This window comes from Rutilus rutilus (assembly GCF_951802725.1).
Source record: "Rutilus rutilus genome assembly, chromosome: 10".
NCBI classification, from domain to species: Eukaryota; Metazoa; Chordata; class Actinopteri; order Cypriniformes; family Leuciscidae; genus Rutilus; species Rutilus rutilus.
The window spans coordinates 19,150,353-19,176,277 of NC_140215.1; the positions used below are offsets into that span (position 1 = coordinate 19,150,353).

General features: G+C 36.9%; 3 protein-coding genes across 14 annotated transcripts in view; 1 reads left to right on the forward strand and 2 right to left on the reverse strand.

The window, feature by feature from the left end:
- Positions 1 to 239: 239 nt before the first annotated feature.
- Positions 240 to 4,251, reverse strand: maip1 (matrix AAA peptidase interacting protein 1). 4 transcript variants are annotated; one of them, XM_084421661.1, is made up of 7 exons: positions 3,583 to 4,251; positions 3,383 to 3,486; positions 3,139 to 3,310; positions 2,493 to 2,564; positions 2,241 to 2,367; positions 1,576 to 1,729; positions 240 to 1,328 (listed from the first exon to the last, which is right to left on the reverse strand). In XM_084421661.1, the coding sequence occupies exons 2-7, from the start codon at positions 3,439 to 3,441 to the stop codon at positions 1,250 to 1,252; spliced, it is 663 nt and encodes a 220-aa protein (XP_084277787.1). In that variant the 5' UTR covers positions 3,442 to 3,486; positions 3,583 to 4,251; the 3' UTR covers positions 240 to 1,249. The 4 variants fall into 4 exon arrangements, with proteins under 4 accessions (XP_084277787.1, XP_084277788.1, XP_084277786.1 ...); XM_084421662.1 differs by having other exon boundaries at positions 3,802 to 4,230; XM_084421660.1 differs by having other exon boundaries at positions 3,139 to 3,486; positions 3,802 to 4,230.
- tyw5 (tRNA-yW synthesizing protein 5) lies at positions 3,965 to 8,267 on the forward strand. The gene is made up of 8 exons (XM_084421655.1): positions 3,965 to 4,096; positions 4,181 to 4,335; positions 4,406 to 4,475; positions 4,733 to 4,777; positions 4,907 to 5,044; positions 5,187 to 5,274; positions 5,421 to 5,537; positions 7,824 to 8,267. Exons 1-8 carry the CDS (start codon positions 4,016 to 4,018, stop codon positions 8,096 to 8,098), a joined length of 969 nt encoding a protein of 322 aa, XP_084277781.1. The 5' UTR covers positions 3,965 to 4,015; the 3' UTR covers positions 8,099 to 8,267.
- The window catches only part of lrrfip1a (leucine rich repeat (in FLII) interacting protein 1a), a 34,122-nt gene continuing 16,437 nt past the window's right edge, over positions 8,241 to 25,925 (reverse strand). Inside the window, exons 5-27 of one of the 9 annotated variants that reach the window (XM_084421652.1) lie at positions 25,543 to 25,587; positions 25,216 to 25,266; positions 25,031 to 25,063; positions 24,473 to 24,670; positions 24,237 to 24,296; positions 21,878 to 21,961; positions 21,673 to 21,702; positions 20,822 to 20,878; positions 19,281 to 19,358; positions 18,781 to 18,873; positions 18,190 to 18,225; positions 17,958 to 18,083; positions 16,553 to 16,624; positions 15,989 to 16,159; positions 15,611 to 15,703; positions 15,382 to 15,474; positions 15,063 to 15,155; positions 14,452 to 14,566; positions 10,221 to 10,270; positions 10,019 to 10,139; positions 9,768 to 9,847; positions 9,533 to 9,637; positions 8,241 to 9,435 (exon numbers count right to left, since the gene is read on the reverse strand). In XM_084421652.1, coding sequence (XP_084277778.1) covers positions 9,328 to 9,435; positions 9,533 to 9,637; positions 9,768 to 9,847; positions 10,019 to 10,139; positions 10,221 to 10,270; positions 14,452 to 14,566; positions 15,063 to 15,155; positions 15,382 to 15,474; positions 15,611 to 15,703; positions 15,989 to 16,159; positions 16,553 to 16,624; positions 17,958 to 18,083; positions 18,190 to 18,225; positions 18,781 to 18,873; positions 19,281 to 19,358; positions 20,822 to 20,878; positions 21,673 to 21,702; positions 21,878 to 21,961; positions 24,237 to 24,296; positions 24,473 to 24,670; positions 25,031 to 25,063; positions 25,216 to 25,266; positions 25,543 to 25,587 — 1,992 coding nt within the window. In that variant the 3' untranslated portion in view covers positions 8,241 to 9,327. Of the gene's footprint in view, positions 9,436 to 9,532; positions 9,638 to 9,767; positions 9,848 to 10,018; positions 10,140 to 10,220; positions 10,271 to 10,894; positions 13,894 to 14,451; positions 14,567 to 15,062; positions 15,156 to 15,381; positions 15,475 to 15,610; positions 15,704 to 15,988; positions 16,160 to 16,552; positions 16,625 to 17,957; positions 18,084 to 18,189; positions 18,226 to 18,780; positions 18,874 to 19,280; positions 19,359 to 20,821; positions 20,879 to 21,672; positions 21,703 to 21,877; positions 21,962 to 24,236; positions 24,297 to 24,472; positions 24,671 to 25,030; positions 25,064 to 25,215; positions 25,267 to 25,542; positions 25,588 to 25,925 lie in introns of those variants that run through there. The other 8 variants (XM_084421644.1, XM_084421645.1, XM_084421647.1 and 5 more) reach the window with 8 other exon arrangements.

A 25,925-nucleotide genomic window follows, 5' to 3' on the forward strand; every position in this document is an offset into this window, starting at 1 on the left:
AAAGTGGGAGGGATGGCAAGAGAACAGTGGGATCATCGAAGAAAATTTCTCCTCTATTTAAAACGCAGAAAGGCGTAAATCGAAGTCCATCTCGTCACTTTGAATAAGTTTAAGGCGAAGGGACGTATAGTGCCTGCATCGCACGATTACACATCAAATATCAGTAATTCATCTTATGTAGCAGTAGCACACTTTCATATTGCCTTTATATGTCTTAATATAATAGATAAAACATTAAAGACAGCAATTTTCTTTAATCACAATCATGTGGGTATTGACATTTTTACCATGAAAAATGGCACTTTCCATCTTGCTAGTATTTTGTATTTTCCCTGTTACTAACACAATTATTTGCCAGGATAGCCAGAGCACAAAAAAATAAAAACAATGAGCAATAACATCTGTACTTTTTTTTTTGTGGATTATGTTGGATTGCCTTAAAACCTTTCACTTCAAAACATTGCATTTAGAAATTACAGAAACCAGTTATGAAAAAATCCTGTTCATTTTCTTGCCACTGAATTAATAATCCAGCTATAATTAACACTGTTTAAAGGTGTCTTAGCTTCACCAGAGCATATTTCTGAAAATCCTTATAGAAACACTTCCTTAACTTACTACATAACAGACATATTAAGTTCTAAAGTTCTAAAAGGTACTGCATTACATGTTCAATAGAAAACAAGCCTGTACCAAATAGAGAAAAAGAATAACGATAAAAAATATGGCTATTTTTCAGTTGTACTGTATATATGACATATGGCAAAATAACGATTCCATTAAAATAACTAACCATTTATAATATTCAGCCAGAATCATTTAAATGTACAATATTTTGATGAATTATGATATTTTAATATTAAATAAAAAACAGATTTTACTTGTTGCTGCTGTTTTGCATAAGATGTAATTTCTGATAAAACCGTTAAAGAAGGTCAGTTCATCAATCTGTATTAGCCTGTCTTTCAAATGATCCAAGCAGTGATTCAAGGGTTTTCAGATGCTTCTGATACAATGTTACAGTTATAGAGCCAAACATTAATCACTAATCTTAATCTAAGATCAGTGAGATGTGATCCACTGAAGCACACATGAAACCAACATTCATAACTTTCTATTGTCCATGGAGAGTATCTGGAGCTGACAATTGTTTTTTCCAGTGAGGGTTAGAGATTCATGGCTAATTTTTTTTGCATGTTGAGCAATATTGAATGGGAAAAAAAAATATTGCTCTCCAAGTTCAGCACACTTAGTCAAGAAGCTTTGAGTGTTCTATCCTTGTGATGATCCAATCTGGAGTCACACCCTGGGTAAACTCCCTTTGGAACCTGCCAAAACAAAGAAAACAAGACAGACATAACTTTTACTGATGTTTACATATTTACTACAATTATAACATAATACTGATATTACTGGACATTAACTCAAGGTAAATGGTAGTTTCTCTTAATCATAAAATCTATAAGCAATTTAAACTATAATAAACAATATTTAATAAGAAAGAATCTTGCAATCCATCTCAATCTCACTATGAGACGCAATACACGAGCAATGAAGAGTAATCACAGTACTCACTCATAATTGGCTGTAAGCAATCTCTTGGTCTCTGGACTCTCTCCCTCTCCACCAATGTCAACCTGGAAAATTCTCGCTCCCTCCATACCATCTTCAGGAATTCTGGCACTCGTTAAGTACCAAAACCGCATCAAAATACTTACAAATTTCCTCCCTGAAAATGAAAGAAAGACACTGCAAATATTTGTGTCATACATATGATTTTATGGACTACTTCAAACAAAATGATATATTTTTTTAAAACATCTTGGCCTGGTTTCACAGACAGGGCTTAAATTAAGCCAGGAGTAGGCCTTAGTTCAATTAGGACATTCGAGTAGCTTTTATAAACGTGCCTTAGAATCACTGGTGTGCATCTTGAGACAAAACAATGACACTGACATATATTAAGTTATTTCAGTGCAAGTTGCTTTCAGTAAAAACATCTCAAACATGCATTTTAGTCTGGGACTAGGCTTAAGCCTTGTCTGTGAAACTGGGGGCTAGTAACCTAAATTGGCTTTCATAAGAACCAGTCCGATAAAAAGGAGGAGAATATGCTGGATGCACGCTACAAGGCTATTATATTTATTTTTTTACTTAAATTACTCGCCCACAAACAATAATTAAACATATTACCTGGGCGAATATTGCATGGTATGACTATGAAGCTTATAGGGTCTCACCGTTATCATCATAGTAAATGCCCACATCTCCAGTAGTTGTGTACATGATCTCATCAGACTCGGCTGACAGCGCCCTCTGGTGGCTCAAAGGCAGATGAGCGCATTTTTCCTCAAGTTTTTCTATTAGCTATGGGAGAGAATATAAATCATATATTATGGGAGTTTATTAAACATAAAATACTCCTATTGACATTAAATAATCTTCAACAGGAAAATAATAGAATAATTGTTATCTTCATGACATGTACTTACATCTTTAGCCACTAATCCATCAAGAGACTCAAACTGACACTGAGACAGCAATCTTGAAACGTGTGAGAAAGCCTGAGAGAGAAGTTTTAATATTCAGTTTAAATCATGTAACTCAAAACAGTAAACAGTTGACAAATAACAAAATGTATGTGTATTAAAATTATCAAGAAAGATAAGAAAGATCAAGAAAGAAAGAGGCATAAAAAGAAAAAAAGAAACATATATTTGATTTTGTTATTATTGAGATTTAAAAATGATATAAACGTATAACATTATAATGCTCCATATCCTTTACAAATTGTGAAATAAGGTTTACAAGTTGGCATTTATTGATATAGGCTAAAAATACACTGAGATTTACAAATAAACATGCATCTTTTTTTGGTATGTTCATTCATAAAGTATAAATCTTATATAAATGCATAAAAGACAGTTGGGGAAAGTCTTATAAAATGTTATCAATTAAGACATAAATTTTTGGTCCAAGATTATTATGAACAAGTACTGTTATATATCTAACATTATTCATATTTAGTGTCCATAACATGTCGGTTAAGCAATTGAAAAAATAATAATACGCCGTCGGTTTAGTTCATAATGTGATGACATTAAATAAAGAAGACACATATTGGCATCTATAACTCACCTGTTTGGCTCCTTCCGAGAACTCCTCGATGTTAAACTCTTTGTCGAAGTATGTTCGGATGAGAAAGAAGTAGATGCGGGTTCGGAACCAGATGAAGGGGTTCGGGATGCCGACAACCACAACTTTTTGGTTCTGTTTGTGTCTCCCCCGTTCAGAGCTGTACTGACGAACACTACACACAGAAGACGATAAGGGTGCGAGACCTCTGGACTGACTCAATAAATGCGGCTTTGATGTAAAGTACCGGATCAGAATGGAAACGGGCCTGTTACAGCTACAGCACCTCAGTAAGGGCAGCGCCATCTTTCTCCCATCATCCTCAGTGGGCCGACTGTTAGAGGAATCCGACTGACAACATACAAAAGAGAGAAGAGTTCCACATTTACAGACAAATAAAACGGATTTCAACACTATATCAGTATTGTTCAGACAAAACAAACTTACACTTTATTTAAATTAATTAAATGTATATTATGTGTGTTGTTTGTAAAAAGAATACGTTGAACACGTTCCTAGTAACTAACGGTGTCCAATTTGTTCACATATTGTTCTTTTGAGTCAGTTTATTTGATCATTTGAATCGGTTCTCAAAACGGGCTGAGCGATTCGTTAACGAATCAGACTGAATGGTTCTGAGAGGTTATTCTCGGGTCAACAACTCACCTACTCATTTAACCACCATTATGAATAAAAAAAACACAGCAATAACCAACAATATATGTCTTCGTGGCTTTACTTGAGCATTTTTTTTTAACCGGTTCTTTGAAACGAACTGTTTGAAAGAATCGACTCTTGGAAACAAGTTGGACTTCCTATCAGTTTCGGAAGGCGAAAGAGTGCAGCGAATGGACTCGCAGTCAACTTCAGATTGTCAGAAATGGACTGTCAGGAAAAGCTGGAGGTGCCCGTATACACCGATGTGGACAGAGAGACTTTCTTGAGGGACATATATCCTCTGGTAACTCGTGTTATGTATAATAACAGCAATGTACTGCGGTGTTGTGAGTGTGTTGCGTGTAAATGAAACACGTGTCTCGTTCAGCGCAGACCAGTGGTTCTAAAGCGCGTGCCCCTGGGGCCCTGTGTGCGCGCGTGGACGGTGAGTTATCTCGCAGAAAAAGGGGGTGACCGCGAGGTCAAAGTGCACGTGTCCCCAGAGCCCAGGATGGACTTTCTGCATAAGAACTTTGTGTACAGGTGTGTGATTTAACACAGATCATGAGTCTAACAAAAACTGTGCAAGTTAAAACATTATTCTGTATTTCAGGACACTGCCATTTGACAAGTTTATTCAGAGAGCTGCAGAGGCAAAACACTCTGATTTCTTCATTAGTCAGGTTAGTGATAATGTGCAGTGTGATAAGGAGTATATTCTGTAAGATTTTTAATATCCAAAATACAAATATTATATTTGAGTGTAAATGCATTGCATTGTGCCACTTAATTCTAAAGTTGGAAGTAGTTCTGGCTTCAGACAATCTAACCCATTTTAATGTATCTATATTTTCATATACTTTGATATTTATTTATTTATCAATTTGCTATGGCCCACAAGTTTTTTTTGTGAGCCAAACACAATTTTCTTTCCCAACAGGATGAAAGCTATTACTTGCGCTCACTTGGAGAAGATGTTCGTAAGGTAGTCTGAATTAGAAATTAATATTCTACTTGTTTGGGACTGTAGATTTTCATTCGAATAAAGCTGTAATATGCCTCAGTATATTCACTGTAGAATGCCTAGAAAATATTCTTGTCCTTTCCCTTTGAGGAACCTGCTGATTTAAAGAAGCAGTTCCCTGAGCTGGCAGAGGACTTCTATATACCCCAGTTCTTTGAGCCGGAGCAGTTTTTCTCCAGTGTCTTTCGTATTAGTTCCCCTGGTCTACAGCTGTGGACGCACTATGATGTGAGTTCCACGTAACTATAAGTTGTGCCAATTTTTTGCAGAAAGACAGACAATGAGAATCTGACCATGCAGTTTCTTGTAAAGTTGTACATTTTTTAAAGCACTCTTGGCTTATGGCGGCTATGTTAATGTTTACCATCAGGTAATGGACAACCTTCTAGCTCAGGTTACAGGACGAAAGCGTGTTGTTCTCTACAGCCCCAAAGATGCCCTTTATCTCTACCTCACAGGTGATCCTTAATACTTTACAAATGACAACTATGTGTAGAATATAAAATGTTATTAATTGTATCTATGTGTGTGATAAAGCTGTGTCTGCTAGATTTTAAATTGGTAAAATGCATCTGCATAATTGTTGAATTGTCATTTTTTTAAGGGGACAAGTCTGAAGTTTTGGACATCGACACTCCTGATCTGCAACGTTATCCTGACTTTGTGAAAGCGTGCCGCTATGAGTGTTTTCTGGATCCAGGAGACCTGCTCTTCATCCCAGGTATGATTCTTTACCCGCACCAATTATTTAAACTTCTATATCAGGGACGTGCACAGACATTTTGAGGGGCAGGGGCTCAAGTGAAATAAAGGGCACTTCTCATAATTACGTATTTTTTCCCCTTTTTTTTAAACAAAAAAGTATATATATTAACGCAACTCTGACTTCCTTTTTAAAAAAAATTATTAAAAAAGTTAATTAATTTTATCTTCCTCAAACTCACGCAATTGTTTCATTTTCAAAAGATGCTACTAGTTTCAAGTATATATTTAGAATAACCTAAATACCTGCATCAAGCAGAGGGACGTGTTTTACTAATAATTTGTTTATTTTTGCACAAGGCACTATACATAATTTTAATTATTTTGGTGTTATCAGAATACATAACACTTTAAAATCAACACAAATATTCACTCTAAACTGAAGAGGGCTGTTGCTGCTATTTTGTTAACTTTACTGAAAAAAATCACTGCAAAAATACAAAAATACAGCAATTTAATACAATAAAAAAAAAAGGTCTTCTACTTCAAAATAAAATCTGTTACTTCCATTCCCTGGTTGTCTCTCCCTCCTCCCTTACAGCGGGCAACCTTCTGAAGGTCCATGTCCCTGTAGATGTTTATGCATGTACACACACATACACAATAACTGATGGTGACTGACATGGACTTAGTTTCACATTTGAGGGAGGACTGTATCATCATCAAATAAAACCTTCAAAATCCACATTTAGATGGAGTTTGTTTTAAACCTACTACACTCTAAAAAATATTCTGTGGCTTAGTAAATATTACAGAAATATTTAACTTTATTAACTTAATAAAATCTCTGAAAATCTTACTTGATTGTTTGAATTAAACTTAACAAAATAATTGAGTAAAAATTCAATAAAAGCCAATGTCATGTATGTGGTTGTATGGAATACTATTTTATAAAGGTTTAGAGGAAATAAAAAAAGTTAAATTACTCATAAATAAAAAGTTAATTTATAAATATTGTTATTTTTATTGTTTAATGTTAACTTATTTCTACTCAGTTTTATGTATTAATGTACCAGATGCAGTTACTCAGATTTACTACATTTTTTAGAGTGTACCCTCCATCTGTTTGCATCTGTAGATTTCTTCTAAATTCACCTATTTAGATTTCTAAATTTCAGGGGGGAAGACTCTTGATGTAAGTCATTAACTGGGGACGTTCTTTATGCAAATTAGGCGTCAACTAGTTAAACGGATAGTTCACTTTGAAATAAAATTTTGGTATGTTTTAGCTTACCTCAAGGGCATCCAAGATGTAGGTGTCTTTGTTTCCGCAGTAGTTTCAATTTTGATATTTTTAGGTCAAACCGTTCTTGTCTGTCAGTCATATAATGCAGGTCTGTGGTCACGGTCTCAAAGAGGATGCATCCAAATTGAAACAATTCCCCATCGTCCAAATTAAACAATTCCCCATCGTCAAAATTAAACAATTCCCCATCGTAAGTACACATTGATGGCCTAAGACACGAAACGAGCGGTTTGTGTGAGAAAACGAACAGTATTTATATCGTTTTTAGCTCTTATACACAGCCACGTCCAAGTGATCTGAGGGCGCGCGCACATCCTGGTGTGTGACGTGTGCGCAGACTGGTGCATAGATATATACACTAGATCAGTGTTTCCCAACCCTGTTCCTGGAGGCACAACAACACTACACATTTTCCAACTCTTCCTAATCAATCACACCTGAATCAACTCATCAGCTCGTTAGTAGAGACTCCCAAGACCAGAAATATATGGGTCAGATAAGGGAGACATCCAAAATGTGCACTGTTGGTGTGCCTCCAGGAGCAGGGTTGGGAAACACTGCACTAGATGACGCCTTAAAGACATTCGTTCCAGTGACCTGCCGTAGACAAGGCGACATCTAGTGTATATATCTATGCACCAGTCTGCGCACACGTCACACACCAGGATGCGCGCGCGCCCTCAGATCACTTGGACGGACCTGATATTTAGATATACTATTCTTCAATAAATATATTTGTTTGACAGGGAAGCTGTGCGCAAACAGGAATATATATTATTTTTCAAAAATAGAAAAAAAGCACCCCAGAAAAAAGGGCACTTTCTCTCCAGTAATAAAAAGGGCAGGTGCTCAAGCCCCCTTTGATGTCTATGTGTGCACGTGCCTGTTCTATATACTTACACACAGCACTCATAACTTGAAGTAATGTTGAACTAATTGCATTCAAAGAATAGCATTTTTTTTTTTTTATGAAATGAAATTTTAATTGCATTTCCTCAGCTCTTTGGTTTCACAATACCCTGGCTCTCCAGTTTGGAGTTGGTGTCAACGTGTTCTGGAAGCATCTTCCACCTGAGAGTTATGATAAGAAAGATCCATATGGAAACAAAGACCCAGTAGCAGCTACTCGAGCGCTGCAGGCACTGGAGAGGACTCTAGGCATCTTAGAAGAACTGCCACCTGAGTATCGGGATTTCTATGCTCGCCGCATGGTGTCGCGGATTCAAAGTCGGGCGTACATTAGGCAACCTATGGAGGCGGCACAGGAAGATTAAGACACTAAATAGTTCTGTCATTCTAAAGTGACTAAATGGAGCTGTACACTTGGAAATGCCAAATTAAGACTTTGCTGTGCCATCGCCGTCAAAGGAAATCTGAGAGTGATGAGGAGAATGTGTATGGACCATGAACAAACTGTTTAAATTAAAATTGACATTTTATTGCAGATAACAGTTCATAAATTTAACCTACATGTTAAAGCATTGTAAACAGGGTGGAACCGCCTCTCATCCGGGCTGGTGGTTGTGATCACAACAGTCTTCAACAATTAATGCTTCTGATAATTGGTTTCAATGGTTTGGAAAACATGAGAATGACTCTCAATCTAGTCTTCTTCATCACCTGGAGGTTGAATGTTAAATCTTGTCAAAGGCAGTTACAACATCAAGAGTTGTTGCTGCTCAGCCAGAACTCCTTGAACAAATTCCTGATCAATGTGTTTCTGTTGGGTGACATTGTCAGCATCAATACAACAATAACATTCACTAAGAATCAGTATTCATCTTAATTTATATCACTTCAGTCTTTCTGACATGTAGGGAACAGCATGATAGGAAGACCATTGTAGACAATTCATTAGAGGAACAAAAAATAAAAGAACACAGATGGCAAAATCCAGCTGTGTGACCTCAATATTCCAGAAACTTTGGATTCAGATAAATATGGAAGAGCTAACTCAACCAGTGTTAATAAAATATCTGAAAGTGGAACACATAAAAGCATCACACATACTTATCTTTCATCTTTGTGAAGCAACAGGTGTCTTACACACCTACAACAAACCAAACAAACGACCACCCAGACTTCCTTGAGCTGGACAACATATGTCCTGATCTTCACAGTCAGAATTCCAAAGCATAACTTCTCAGATCCTTCTACAAATAATCTCAGGCAGCCTTGCACGTTAGGTTTGAATAAATTCAGTCATAGCAACATTCAAATGAGACAATTAGCATTCTAACTTTTTGAACTACAGTGTTTGTGCTTTTGAACATGCCACACTAAGAGTCATCTTGCATCATTCAAAAAAGTCCTGACTGGGTTCTCCAAAGATGAAGAACTCAACTTAAACAGGAAGAAATGGCACGGTTGCAGGATGTAACATATCAGGGTTCTCATGGGCGTGAATGATTATGAGCAGAGAGCTCTTTTGGAGGCTGCCCAATGGGAAATGGACAGGCAGTGGAGGTGAACCTAGGCAGATTATGGGACAGATCTGAAACCATTAGGGAGTTGCTGCTGTTCCTCGGCCATTCTTCATCTTCTCCAGCCTTTTTGAGAGGTGGCTGTTACTAGACTCCAACTCTTCAATCTTGTCCAATGCAGATCGTAACTGCCATGAAGCAAAGTTGAGCAAGCCATTAATTTTATTATATGTACATATTAGTAGGACTTTGTCTGTTATTTTGATGAAAGCAGTGCTATTGTACCTCTCGCTGCAGTTTGCGTTTTTCAGCTTTGAGTTCGTCTTCCACCTTCTCTGAATTTTCAGATGCAGCTTTGTACCGGGTCACCTGACCCTCGAGCCTTGTGACCTACAAAATGAGTTTCAATTAAAACCATGTCAAATTTTAATTCACTATTTCATATTTTAAGAAAAGTAAAATGTGTTAAAAATATAAACACTTATACAAATATAAAAAAATATATATTAAAAGAACTCACATTCTGTTCAAGTGCTGTGACTTCTTGCTCTGATTTGACAAGTTTAAATTTGAGGTCATTGACTTGCCTGTTGGCATCCCCTGAAACAAGGAACAATTACACATTTCTCAACAGCTGAGGATGAAAGTCTTATTTTCTTGAACTATGAACCAAACCTGTTAAAAATCATTGTTAATGATGCAATGAATATTTTGAGCTGGTTTCCAAAACTTTTACCCTGAACCTGATTGAGAGTGCAGGCATTTCCTTACTCTGTATATCCATGATGTTGGAGTCAGCACCATTCTCCAGCATATCCCCCTCTGGGGTGGATGAGTCCTCTATGCCATTATTCGGTTTCTTCTGCTCAAGTTGACCTTTCAATCTCTTAACCTGGATAAAACAAATACATGCATGTTACGGCACAAAATGAGGACAAAGCGAGTGTGAAGCAAGCAACTGCCAGATACGCACCTGCTCTATTAAGTTCTCCCTCTCATCAACCAGTTTTCGCAAACGAATTTCTGAAAAGCAAGTGCAACAGATTGACTATAAGACAACAACAAATGTTCTATTTTCCTGCAGTTTTTGTTTGGGGGGAGGGGGAGGGGGGGTGATATGATAATTTTGTAACAAATCTAGTAAAATGTAAAAACAAAAAAGTATTCTGCAATAATAAAATACATTCATGTCTTAAAACAAACCAAGGTTAGACAGGAAAATGTTCACATACCAGGGGTGGGAGGAGCCAAAGGCATGGAGGGGGAGGAGTCAGGGCATGCAAAAGTGAGGCTATCCTATGCTGGGATGTGAAGGATGAGGATGGACAACATGCAGAAACTTAACTCAGAGAAACTCAGAGGCCTCAGCCTCATGCAGTCAATTCTCTCAGCATTCACTCAACTGTACATCTATTACATGTCATTATTTTCCATGATTGTGAGCTTACTTGAGCTTATGCAAATGAGTGTGATCTGGCATCAAACAAAAACTCCCTAAAATTCATGAATGTACCTTGACTGTAGTTTTGTTTGTATACTTGTAGCAGTTTAATTAAATGTCCTCTATCATTATATAAAAAAACGTATTCAGTTAGCTGGGAAATTAAATTATAAAATATTAAACTGTAACACAATCAACAACAATAGTTTAAAATATCTATTTTTAATTTATTCATTTTATTTGAACATAGATGTTTAATTAACATGCATGTTTCAATGTTCCAACACCATCTTCACCAAACAGAATTAAAATGAAATATTTGTTTTCAATCAGATCTCCCAAAAAATTAATTGGAAAAACTCAGAGGAATGTTTAATAGGGTTGGCACACAATAACATTTTTTTTATTTACCACATTTGGAACAACATACCACCCATTTAAAGTACATACAAAGTACATTCTGGGTCCTTTGCAATAGAAAAAAACCTAAATGCTAATCATGACCGCAGCATAGACAGAAAGATGGCAGTTCCAAAAAAAAATGTTTTTATTAATCTCATATTCTCATAAAAAACATTGTATTCATGATTATGTAAAATTTCTAAATAAATATGACACATTACACCCATTACTGCTAGCATTAAATGTGTGTGTGTTTTTTTTAGATTTGGCAAATTATTTGACCTAATTTCCAGATTTCATTCAGTATTGTTATTCAGATGTAAAACATGCTTGCTGAAACAGCTGTGATGACTGATAATCTGGCTTGACTGTATGATAACTTTGGTTTTCTAGGGGTCTCCGAAGTAATGGTCCCAAAATAATTTCGTTTGGACCAACAAGTGCAATGTTAATTGTTGAATTGGACACTCAGCAACATCCTTGTATTAAGACATTTTACATTCTTCTTTCCCCTTGCCCTTTCCTTTCCCTTTTCCATTTTTTTTAGATTCTTTTCTATCATTTTCCTTGTTGATCCCTGTGGCTTCCTGCTCTTCAGAAATATTTGATGCCTTGTTTTCATGGTGAATGGAGCTATTGATCTCTTGGCCTACATCTCTTGTCTCCATCTCTGAACTTTCATTAACCCCTTTACTGAGTGTCACATCTCCTGATGCCTGCTGATGCTCCTCAAATGCATCAGGTCTGTCATGCTGCTGATCATTAGGTCTGACTTCACTGTTGGTTTGACTGATTTCTTCTGTTAAACATCTTTCTACATCTGTTGCTGTTTGTGGGTTTTCTGTGGCATGACAATCGTCTTTCTGCTCCGTTGGCATTGATTCCTGATCTGCAAGTTCCAGATTTTCATCTTCTTGAATCGGGTCCTCATCCTTGACATTGCTTTGGTATTCATGGCTTGCTTCTTGTGCACTCTCTTTTAACAATGAGTCCTGATTTGAATGATCAAGAAGGTTTTTTAAAGGGGCACTTGATGATGCTTCAAGATCCATTTCATCAAAATCAAATGATTCTCCTTCGTCTTCCTCATCATCATCTTTTTCCTTGAGCTCTTGAAGAACCACATCTGACTTTACCTGAGGGTCAACCTCATCTTCAGGCAGTTCCACATTAAGTGTAATTTGATCTTGGTTTGATATTTCCTCCTGGACATGTTCTACCTTGGGTTCTTGGTCAGAAGCGTCTGACTCTACAACCGATTCCTGATTTGCTTCACTGGCAGACAGGTGATCCTCATGTATAACCTGAATCTGTGATTCAATTAAAGGAGTGTCGTCAACTTGGCATCCATCAAACACTTTTTCACTAGGCACATTAAGGTTTTCTTCATCTGGTTCATCTTGTGTCTTAACCTCTTCCTGGTCCACGTCTGCTACAATACTGTCTTGAAGTTGACTTTCCATTGGCTGATCAATAGGTTGTTCCTGGAATACCTTTTCAGCTTCGTTTTCCAACTTCTCCATCATCACAGGGGAAGAGGAATGAGCAGAATTATCTTGATCTTCAGAGTTAGTGTCACAATCTAGAGCAATATTTTGGAGCCTTTCCTTCTGTTCTTCTACTTCACAGTCCAGCTGACTCTTCTCTTCCTTGACACCTACCAATGAAGAATTCTCAATGTTCTCAGAGCTGCTGATGGACTCGATGCACACTCCAACAGCATCCATGGGCTGAGCAGAAGGTTCATGAGGCAGTGAAGTCTCTGTTTCTGAAAGCATACGCTCACTGCTGAAGATTCCAGGTTCTGGGTCAGGATTAGTCAAATCCTCAGTGTGGTCATCAATAATGGTGGCAGGGTTAGAGATAATGTTGTTGGACTGCTCATCTGAAAGGACACCGTTGCTAGATTCAGGGCAATCAAAATTTGTGATGGTTTTAGACATTTCTGCAGAATCAGCTTCATCTGTAACTAACTGAATTACATTATTAACTAACTCTTGAGCATCATCAGCATTAATATTTGTGCTTGTTATTTCGATACAGTCCAATTCATTGGTTCCTTTATCACCATGTGGGACATCTGTATTCATGGTTGTTTCGGATATGTCATTCCCTAAGGGCTTGTCGTGGTTTTCTTCTAGATCACCTTCCACTTCTTGGTTTGGATTGTCTTCACTCAAAACCATTTCATTATTGTCATCCAGCTTTGTGTCACTCTCTTGCTTGTCACTTTGTTTCTGCTTCTGTTTGTTTTTCTTCTTCCTTTTCTTTTTTTTATTGGAAGCACTGCCACCCTGTGTTTTGGGAAGTTTCTCCACTTGAGATGATTCCACAGACTCCTCTTTGAGTTGATCATCAATCACTGCCTCACCAGGTTTGTCGGTTTCATCATGGATTGAACAAGAGATAGGCTCTAAAGGAGCTTCCTCTTTGATTTCATCACTAGGTTTGACAAATTCGCTCTCTTGTTGTTCTGTCTCCATAAGTCCATCCTTGTGAACTTTGCACTCTAATTCTTCAGTATATTTTGAATCTTCCGGAATATGTGCCTCAGATTTGATCTTCTCCTTGGGTCTTGTTGCAGTGAGTTCATCATCACCAACAGGACTCGGAGGTTCTTCAGGTCTATTTTCAAGCTGCCCTACACCCTGATTCATTTGGTCCCCAAGGTCTCTATGCTCATTTGCTTCTAAAGCTGTCTTTGTAGAACTGAAATGGGCATGTGAAGACTGTTGATTCCCTTGCATCCTGTCATCCAAATCTTTTTGTTGCTGGTCTTTACACAGCGTCAACTGATGAGTGCCTGGGAGATGATGGAGGTGTCAGTAGTTAAAGCCAGAATTAATGCGTCTGTAGAAGCCAATGAGTATCTTGCAAATGTTTAAAGCAAGAAGTAAAAGGAAGAAGGAAAGGAGGGAAAAATGAAGACTCCAAGGCAAAGCTCTTAAATCTATACAAATCAAATGTGTTTAAAGGATGTCCCAAAAAAGAAAACCCCAGAGTTTAAAGTCAAGAACCGAAGAAACTACTCAGCAAATCCTTCTCTTGATTTTGATTTCAAAGTCAAGAATGAGTAAACATTTGCAGCAATTTGATAAACACTTGTCCAGCAGAATATTGAAATATGTACTCAAGAAAGAGACAAGATCCTGTGTAGTGTTTGGTTCATGATATGCCATTAATTAGTTGTATATGCAAAATGAATACAGGGAAACAGGAAAGTGTGAGAGATGTTAATGTAACCAGGTTCATAGAAACAGTTTAGTTGGATTTGGCTCAAGCTCAACAAGATGGAAATGCAAAGTGGCAAAGATAAAGTAATGTAAGCATGCAATGAATGACATTAAGAAAAGCAGCTTACCTAGTACACTACTCCCCTCTCGGATTTCAGTTGATGCGGTTTGAAAATTCTGTTCAGCTTCTTCCCCAGTTTCTATATTGGTGGCCAAGTCGGGTCCAAGGACAATGCCATGTTTCTGTGCAGGAAAACAATTTAATATTAGTATACTTAGTTTACTCCAGCAGAGTTTAGCTCCAACCCTAATCAAACAAACCTGAACAAGCTAATATAATGTCTTCAGGATTATTAGAAAGCTACAGGCAGGTGAGTTTTTTTTTTATTAGGGTTGGTGCTAAACTCTGCAGAACAGTGAGTTTCCAGGACCAAAGTTGCCCATCCCTGGTCTAGAGTTATTTTTTAAACGCATCAGTATTTGTTGATGCACCAATATTATGATAACATTCTAATATAATATATTCAGTTCATTCAGTCATAAGTTGAGAGTTAAAGAATCAGTCTCGATTTATATTACATTCTGGATCTTAGTACCTTTATATTAATACATATCAGTAAAAAGCTGAACAGTATCAAGTCCAGAAGGTCTGTCTACAAAAATATGCAAACTATTTGTTCTGTTAGGAAATGTTCATGGGAAAAGAAAGAGTCCTATTTTTCACCACACATATCAATACCTTTAAAATATCTTTGAGCTGAACAACCTCATCTCTGAGCTCATCCCGCTCATTTCGAATGGCATCAGAAAATTCCTTCTGCCTCTCTAATGCCTGAACAGCACCAGAAGGGCAAAGATGCAGCAAAGAGGAGAACAAGGAGAAAGCAATGAAAACACAAGAATGAAAGCGACAAGAATAGTTTGGCAAAGTACAGACAGTTTGTAGCAGGAAACAGATGTAGAATCAAGCAAATATTATAATTATAATTCGTAATATCTTAATGTGAAGGTAAAGACAAATAAAACTTTAACAGGAGTTGGATACTGAGGGATCATACCCCAATTTTTTTATTCTTCCACTCAATAGTTTCCTGGAGGTCAGAAATCTCTCTAACAAAGCCGTCTTGCTTGAGCCGTAATTGACGGATATCCTAGAAAGAGGTATTATGCATGGAAGTAGACCAAATTTAAAGGAAGGGAAGAAATTGTTCAGGCAGATGAGCAGAAGCCAAGCATTTGAAAAAGACAAACGTTTCATGACAGACACATAAATACAACAATACTCACAGTGAGCAGTTCTTCACTCTGTTTCAATGTTTCCTTTAATTCACTGAACTGGAACTGCAGTATACTATGAGCATGCTTCTCTCGTTCAAGGTCCTGAAAAATAAATAGAACTGCTATCAGTTATTTCATTTCAAAAATCCTTTAAATTTCAAACGAAGAACAGTGCGAATACACCAAGTGTACACTTTTGTATTTTAAATCACAAAAATGAGAATGAAATTACAAACAATAACAAAAAGTTAATAAATATACAAATTAATAAATTAAAGTTCCAATTAAAAGCATTTACTATTTGAATCTATTCTAATAAATTATTCGACAATGTATTACAACAGATTTATCTGCAACGTACTATAATGCACACCCGACTGTACAGACCTTAGTCTTTTCCTCAAGCTCACGACGCGTTTCAAACAGCATCTCCTCCAGTTCCATTAAAGAGTCTTTTAAAGTGTCCACTTCATACATCATATTGGTCTTCTCATTGTCCAGCTGTGCATTAGACACCATGGCCTTACGGTACTTCTCTTCCACTTCCAAAAGGGAATCCTTCAAAAAGTCAAGACACCATATTAAAAAGAGCACACTCACAAACACACCTCTGAACATGTATTACAAAATACTAACTAAATTAACCATGAACACACTTTTAGACTAAATTCCAAAATATCATGAAGAAGGATGTGTAACAATATGTTTTGGAGAATAATATCAAGTCAAAGATGGAAGCAAGGCAGAGAAATCAGACTACAGACTTCTGTGGCACAGAAGTATAAACATGCAAGACGAGAGCCAGATAAGAACCAGAGGCTAGATATCACATCGTTTCATCATGTTCCCAGTCAGCCACTTGCTGATTAAAAAGCACAAATTTGTATATGTAACTCAGATAAAGTAGGTTTGCTGGGGTTTTGACTGGCACTGTCTTTACCAGACATGTACCTTGAGCTCTTTGAGGTTCTGCATGTGCTTCGCCTCCACATCTTGAATCTGATCCTTAAGCTCATGGATCTCCTGAATGAAAAGCATGAAGAGTGAGAATGAGAAGGAAGGATAAAGAATGCAGTGGAGTAAGAGCAATGGAAGGGTAAAGAACAGCTGACTTATTTTCGGATTAATTACTGTGCAAGAAAGTAAAAAGCAAAAAAAATAACAGGGAAGCAGATTGTAGCAGGTGCTCAGTCCTACTCATTAAGAGTTTAACACACAAACATCAAAATCTGCAAAGGGGGTAATAATGGGCCAAAAATTTAAAAAAGTGATTTTTCACTATTATTTACAAAAGGATCTGCATTTTAATGGGTTTAAATAAAAGATTTTTGTTATAGGAGACAATAAAACAACTTTGTGCATCAAAACCCCTCCTTTCCTGGTAAAAAATTTACTTGATTTTCAAAATTCAATGAATTTGTGATTGTAAAATTGTTAACAAGCCAAACATGTCAGTCTCTAAATAACATGTAATTTATTTAAGCCATGAAATAGACTTTCAGTAATCAATCACTTCACTGAATACTTGCTGGCTAAGAAATAAAATATTATTACCTTACTATCCATCTTTTTTTTTTTAAATCTAAGTCTGTCAGAAAATAACGTGCAAAATGTACGGCAGCATTTACGAGAGGTTCAGCGACATACATTTGCTGTCTGTCAGAGGCGGTAACATGCATAATATATAACGCACATACATAACGAGTATACATTTATTCTTCACTCGCTGAAATTGAATGATCAGGGAACGATCTTGAGTCCCTGTATAGTCATTCAATTTGACTCTCATATGATGATGTAATATAAACTTGACAGGTGATTTTTTTTATAAAATGTAGTTTGAATACTATCTTCCCAGTTGTTTAAAAGATTAAGGCAATTATCAATGTTTGATAAAATGATTAATTTTCCAATAAAAGATGATACATTTTTAAACGATTTGTTACATTTAATTGCCCCTTAGCAGATTTTGACTCTTATCTGGTTCAGGTGTGTTTAGAGACTAAACGGAAGGCAGATCTCTAGGAACAGTGTAAATGACAGTGTACTGAGCTTCTGTGAAGAAGGTGAGTGATGAAAATGTTATCTTAAATCAGATTCTCAAGCTGAACAAATATGGCTGTACATTTTTAAATCAAATCAACATAATCACAAATATAAATGTGAAAATAAATAAAATACAAAATATCAAACAAAGACTTGGAGTATAATGACATTTAATTAATTAATAAAAAAATAAATGAATAAAAAAATGTATATTGCATACTGTAGGTATGTGGTCATGGGATGATACCATGTGTTTATATTAATCTGCTGCCTAAATTTAAACTGGCACCAGACAAAAAGATAAGGACACCTTGATTTCCCGTATAGATGCTTCTGTGTCAGCAGAGATGGATGTATCTCCGCTTCCTCTCCGTGAGGATGTCCCACCCAGAGAGGTAAGAGTGGCGCCAGATATAGTTGATGCTCGTGAAGAGCCCTAAAAATACAGCAGGTCATAAGTCATATGGATTGTTTATACAGCTCACCATGACAATTTGCCTAATTGGTGAAATATCTACACAAATTAAACAAAAATCACAAACCTTTTCTAAGTAGTCTCGCTCTGACCTGTCATCAACCTGTAAGTAAACAAAATTATACAGTCAATAGGTTTTGTAGTCTTGCAAGTCAAGTCGAGCCATTACAAGTCTCTTATTCGGTCATTGTGATTCATGTTGTCCACTGAAGACATGCTGTCGAGCAAAAAAAGAAATGTTTCTATTTATTAGAGGAAGTTCAACTTAGTTCAAGAAGATTCAAAACCCAATGATAGTATTTGATTAAAAAGACTGATAAATCAAAATGCAACCAGCAAGCAGTTCTGTAATAATTTTCAAGGTGTTGCAAATATCTTTTCACAATAAACTTAAAGTAGAATATTAACAACTGGAAAGTTCCATCAAACATCATGTCACTCAAGACGTCAGTGTTTTTCCTCACATAAATTCAGTTTGCTGAAGCAAATGACCACTGACCATCTCTCACATGCAGACCACCATCTCAATCCAACATGCCATTGCTTTTATGCATAAATACACACACGTTTTAAACCAGGGCATCAAAGCACCACAGATCAAATGAACCCCAAGATTTCACTCTCGTACCATAAGCAGCCTCCCATTAACATTCGGCAGGTCAGGAATGACAACGCGGTCAAGGTCTTTAGAGAGGCCACTGATACTAGCTGTGCTGCGCATAAAACTAGCCACTGAGCTGCTGCAGTCCTCCTGGAAACCACCAGATAGCAGCAATTAACATCAATGCGAGAGGTATTTCAACTATTTAAGGCTCAAGTTTAACAGTCGGTTTTCTGCATGCACCCAAAGGAGGAATGCACACAAAAACATCACCTCTGGAGTCCTTTCTTACACTGTTAACGTAATTTAATACTACTCAATATGTAAACATCAAATGTAATTTAGCATTTTAATGGAAAGACAAAAAGCACATTCATGACTCAAGTAGAAACATCCACAATCAATGACACACACATAGTTAACTATACAGGCACCAGATTTAAGAGACATTAAAATCAAAAGCCATGTAAAAGTAGCCGTTACTGAATTTGTCACTGTGAAATAAAATTGTGTTGGTCCATGATCATCTTGGGAATCAGTGACACCCGGTTGCTCACCACAGGGCTGCCACACGCAGAATTTGCCCTGGACGAAGTCCTAGAGCTGGAGCCCAGGAAACCACTGTATTCAGAGGACTAGAGGAATACACACACTTGCACTATGAGTATGTGAAGATATATGTATATACACAAATAGGTTTGGAGATCGACAGACATTTCAGGCACAAAACTCAGAAAAGCAAGCTGGTAGATGAACTACTTTGAGAACACACATGCCTGTTATTGTCTTGTAGATCCTCTGAATGTGCTAGATGGGTAGTTGATATGAAATACCAATTTGACTTATTACCTGAAGTGTGACAAGCTGTACTCCATCTAAAACTAAACATGTATTAATTTGAGATACCATACTATGGAAAAAAAAACAGCACCTGAAAATACACTTTCACTTACAGGAATTTTAACCAAATATTTTGATGAATATTTGGAATATTTTAATTGAAAAAGACAAATGTCACGTGACATGTCAAGCATCAGCTGCATGCATAAAGCACTCTCAGCTTTACACCATTCCCAAAACACATTCAAAGTCTTTTCAAAGCCTTATTTTGACATCTTCATGATACACAAGCAACCTGTTTTAGCCTCTAAATCTCTCTCTCTCTCACACACACACACACACACACACACACACACACACACACACACACACACACACACACACACACACACACACACACACACACACACACACACACACACACACACACACACACACACACACACAGAATGTTAAATAAACTTGAGAACCAACTCTCCGTACTCTCCACTGTGTGTTAAAATGAACACAATTAGTATTTTGAGAATAGAGTGCATTAGCGCCCACCCCAATTTTCAGTGGCTTTAGGTGAGGGAAATAACGATCATAACAATCCCATGAAGCATTGCAAACTGCATACTTTAATTAAAAATGATGGAGAAACATACAACTACTCATTTACAAATGTATACAAATTGTATTACAAATTATATGTATACAAATTGTATTACAAATATTATATATATATATACACACATAAACATTTAAGTATTTTGAGAGCGTAGTGAGATCGACTAGATTACGTAATTCGCAGTGCTTCATGGGAGTGGGCAGAGTCGATTTTTTTGGCATGTGTTGCTTTTTTCGACTCTCTGATTGGTGGAATTTTCTGTACAGCATAATGGGTAATGTAGGTTTTGACCAGAAATTCTGCTGTTAAGCACAATTGTTTTAAAAAAAAAATCTAAAATAATGTTCAACAGAAGCAAATACTATCGATTAAAAACCTTGTAGCTCACAGTAGGTCTGTCTTTAAAGGTGTATAAGTTATTGTTCAAAATCAATTTCCCTATGTAGAAATGAATGGAGTTTTTACTTTCGGAACCTGACTGTTGCACTCTATAGTCTGAGTGAGTAACATAACATTATAAGGGTAAATAATAATGAGCCAACTATGCAAAATAATTAAAAAAACTCACACTTTGGTTAGGGAACTGAATCCACAGATTAATAGGGTAATATTTCATGCACATTTACAGTTTAGCTCTATAATTCTTACAGCACGAGCACTGGAGCGTCGAGAGCCACTGTAGAGACTGTCCTCATATATAGAGCCCTGATAATAGACAGATATAGACACACAGACAAGAAACAACATTTATATCACACCTCAAGGTCTGACAAATATCTGTGCAAGTAAGCATGCAAACTCTCTAGTCTCAGTTCTCCTTTTATGCACAATGCATCAATACAGCTGTCTTTCATCACTTTCAGATGATTTAATTTCATCTGATTTCTGCCAGGCTGGTGAGGGAAAAATAATCTACAACTTTTAAAGCTGAAGTGTGTATTTTTTCATTATATTAAAAATATGTTTGTTTGTTTTTTCATCCCAGTTACAGAGACCACTATTCATAGAATGAATGGCTTCCCACTGTAACTATGTGGCACTTTTAAAAAATCAACCTCTGGCTCAGCTAATGGTGGAAGTAAGAGAAAGATCACAGCTATGTAGGAATTTTTGTTAAAACAGTAAATTACTGCATAATTTTCTAATCAATTCAAAAAAATAAAATAAATAAATTTACCAGGAAATAAGCATTGTAGGCATTGAATATGCAATAGTACATTAAATATTCAATAAGTAGGCCTATTTAGGAAGCCTGGTTGGAAAATATATATCACACACTTCATCTTTAAGGATGGTATGTCAAAGCAAAAGCACAAGCAATTAGCTCGGTCCTCAGGCGTTTGTGGTCTGTGTGGGTTTAAGATCTAATAACCCTACATGACCTGCTGTGGATGAGAGAGTGAAAGCATGTGAAATGTGTGTACAGAGGCAGAGCTGCACATATTATTGTACAGGAAGTGCTGTGGGGCAGAGAGTATAAAATGAGGAGCAGCACAAACCCTGTGCTTCCTGCTGTGCAGCAAAGGGAGCTAAACAGACAGGAGAGATGAACATTTCAAATCAAAAACAGACCGAAAAAGCAGAGAACAGCAAAACTTGTCTGAAGAAAAAGAAAGCTCCAAATGCTAAAGTACAAGAAAAGAGGGGATTTGAACACTGGACAGAGATTAAGTGAGATGGAAGGAGAGGATGAAGATAACAGACCTGGTAGCCACTGTAGGAAGGGACTTGATGTTTAGCGGAATAACTACTACTGCTGTTGTACAACTCAGATGAATAGAAGGCACTCTAAAATAATGGGAAATAATATAGATGGGAATGAACGATGAACTGAGAGACGACACGAAAAGCTGCAATGCAAGGGCGTCATGCCAGCTAAAGTCAGAAATTGTACTACATCGGCTTTTCACACTTGAAAACATTCACCCAGGATATTTTAAACTAATGATCTTATTTCAGCTTTACACTGTTTATACAATCCCTGGGTTGGGATTTCACACTGCTCACACATTTAATTTAGTAATTTAGCATTCTACTCTGAAAATGCTAACCTCTTTTTACAATAAGTGTGAATCGTTGCTTACCTAAGTGGCTTTAAAGGGTTAGTTGGTTAAAAATAAAAATTCTGTCATTAATTACTCACCCTCATGTCGTTCCAAATCCATAAGACCTTCGTTCATCTTCGGAACATAAATTAAGATATTTTTGGTGAAATCTGAGAGCTTTCTGTCCCTCCATTGAAAGCAACGTCATTGCAACTTTCAAGGCCCAGAAAGGTTGTAAAAACATTGTTAAAATGGTCCATGTGACTACAGTAGTTCAACCTTAATGTTATAAAGTGATGAGAGTACTTTGCGCAAAAAATAAATAAATAACGACTTTATTCAACAATCTCTTCTCTTCAATGTCATTCTCCTACACTGTTGACATAGTCTAAACAGCGCAGCGCTTCTGGGTTCTAGGGCTGTAATCTCCCAATCGATTAGTCGATTATTTGGTCGATACGTTCTGGCTCGACCAAAATTCTGATTGGTCGATTTTTTGCCGCGTTCATTTCATCAGTTTTGCCGCGTTCATTTCATCAGGTGGAAAGCACTAATTGCTAATGGGGGTGTTTTCAGAGCACCCCTGTTTCACAGGTAACAGTCTGTCTTCAGAACACCCCCCTTGTTTTCACTTCTTTTGGATTAGTACAACCCACTGGAGAGGAGAGACAGATTGAAGAAAGTAGGCTACTAGAAGGTTTGCTGAATATTATTTATTTAATTGTGAGAGCGTTTAATTCATAGTCAGTCAGTCCTCTTCTACCATGTCAACAAAGACATCGGCAGTGTGGCAGCATTTTTTTTAAAGTTAATAGTCTATTCGTGTCTCAGCCGCGAAGCTGAGCTCCACAGAGCGGCTGAAATGATAGTGTCTGTCAGTTATTATAATACATATGACAAAAACAATTGTCTAAATTATGTTGCATATTCCTCAAAAGTTCTTGTGATGATATCACTAGTTGACAACATAGTACTATTTTCAGAAATCATAGGCTATGATATTGCGCAGGTTCATATGATGCAACGCTGTCAGAGCCGACAGACTCATGTGTCAGACTCATTTCAGTGCAAAATAATTAGGTCAAATAGCCTACTAGTTTTTTATGTTTATTTATAATTCATTTAGGCAGACAACAAGGCTACCAAGTACTGCGCACAGTGCGCAGCTAATTAATTTAACGTTTTTTTTCCTACCGTAATTTTTTGTAGATTTTTTGTCGAAAATTTCAGGACTTCAGTCGACCAAGATTTTATTTGGTTGATTACAGCCCTACTGGGTTCTACGTCAGAACATTATTGGCTAGCTCCTGGGTCATCACTCACGACCAGCGTCAGCCAATAGTGAGCCTACGTTGTGACACAAAAAGTATTCTCGTCGCTTCATAATATTAAGGTTGAACCACTGTAATTTTAACAATGTTTTTACTACATTTCTGGGCCTTGAAAGTTGCAATGACGTTGCTTTCAATGGAGGGACAGAAAGCTCTCAGATTTCTTCCAAAATATCGTACTTTGTGTTCCGAAGATGAACAATATTTTATTACGGGTATTACGGGTTTGGAACGATATGAGGGTGAGTAATTAACGACAGAATTTGAATTTTTGGGTGAACTAACCCTTTAAGATGTTACCCTAAGACAAAGTTTTAGTGTGAAAAGCCTTTTTTGATACAATTCACATGCATAAAACCATTAGAACCACACCTAGTATTTAGTCATGTTGAACCTACTATTTTTCAAAAATATAATGCCTAAGATCTTTAGTTTGTTTTAGCTGGTCTCCCACACGTGCCAAGCTAGTATTCATAAATAAATAAAATAAAGTCTTCGACAATTATCGGCCGATGCCGATAATTAAAAACAAAAACAAATATAAGCCAATTTTCGTAAACAAACACATTCCTTCTCAAACACAGTGGCAATCATCCACTCATGTTAGACATATTTTCATGTTAATAACATAAAAAGTGACAAGGCCAGAGAATCAGGAGGTTAAAGAAATGCAGGATTGAGACCCACCGACTGCAGATCAAGTCTAGAGGAGCGAGACCTTTTGCTCTCGTCACTGAGTTTGGAGCTCTGTGTACAAATACACAGAATTCAGTTTACAAACATCACACCACAATTAGTCACACTTTTGCATCATGATCACTGCGAACGTGTGAACAACACAGTCTCCTAGACTTCATTAAAGGTGAATCAACACGCTATTAATCCTCAAACACTATCATTGCACAGTTATTTGGGTCACTAACCCGACTAGACAATGTGCTGAGATCATCATCATAGCCATTGCTCTGTGGGAAAGACAATATGTCATGATTGATATAACATTCTCTCTTTATAGAACACAAATATGATGTGCATAATTGCTGTGAACGTACGGTTTTAGAAGAATGTTTTTTCTTTTTCTTGGACTTCTTATGTGAGTGAGAGGAGGTGGCCTGGGGAAGCTGGGCAAGATGGTGGGAAATGGAAGTAGGATTAAAACGGCAGAAATTGCTGCTCAATACTTCATAGTTGTGCACTGTGACCCTGACATGCAGGTGAAGTGAACAGACATTTAACTGTCACACACAGTCATATTTGTTAAAACCCATCACACCCCATTTGTAATGTTGATGAAACAATTAAAACATCACAAATGTAACATCAGGTATTACAAGTGTTAGCTATACTTAGTTGAATCACACCACAGTGCAAAAACAAAATGTCTTGTGAACTCAGTTATGTGCTCATCTTACTTTTACAGGAACCCAAAAGTAATGACATAAAACTGGTGCCTGAAACATTTCCCAGCCTGCGATTCTTACCCCGACATAAGCACCCGCCGCATCCAAATCCAACTGCCCAGACAAACAAAACCATCATCAGAATGTAGAACAATTTGGTCTGTTTTATAACCTTTAGACAACACACTCACATGTATCTTCACCATACACTCTGACCCACAGTACAGAATGTCTGAAAGGAACAATACAGTTACATTGATACTGACCCGTATGTTGCTCTTGCTCCCCACTGACATCTGTTCTTCATCATCTGACACCTTGGATAAAAAAAAAAAAAAAAAAGAGGTCAAATGAGATGGAGCCCACAGTTAGCACAAGTTTAAAGATATGAAACTCACCACTGTGCACATATACAGCACATCAGTAGTGAGCCCCAAAATGTAAGTCTGCCTTAACGTCTCTATTGAATTGCATTTAAAATGGAATTTCCAGTGTTTTTCAAGTGTTTTTCAAGTGTTTGAAGAAATGTTTTGCTTGAGAAGTGTTCATGGAAGTTTGAGGAAGACAGACAGTGAAAAGACAGAAATACAAACCGAAGCATTTCTCCGTGAGACACGAGTATATCGCTCACTATCCTCCTGAGAGAAGAGAAGAGAAGAGAAGAGAAGAGAAGAGAAGAGAAGAGAAGAGAAGAGAAGAGAAGAGAAGAGAAGAGAAGAGAAGAGAAGAGAAGAGAAGAGAAGAGAAGAGAAGAGAAGAGAAGAGAAGAGAAGTATAATATATGCAAGATGGCAGAAGAGACACAACACTCAGCAAGCAAGGTGAGCAATGGAAGCAAGCAAATCAGTAATAATTGATACAAGAGCAATCTCTTTTAAAAAAAACAGACAACTCAATACAAAACACAACCCACACTATTAATTGTACACAGTTGTTATTGTTTTTTGTAAAATAGTGTGAAACACATATACACTCA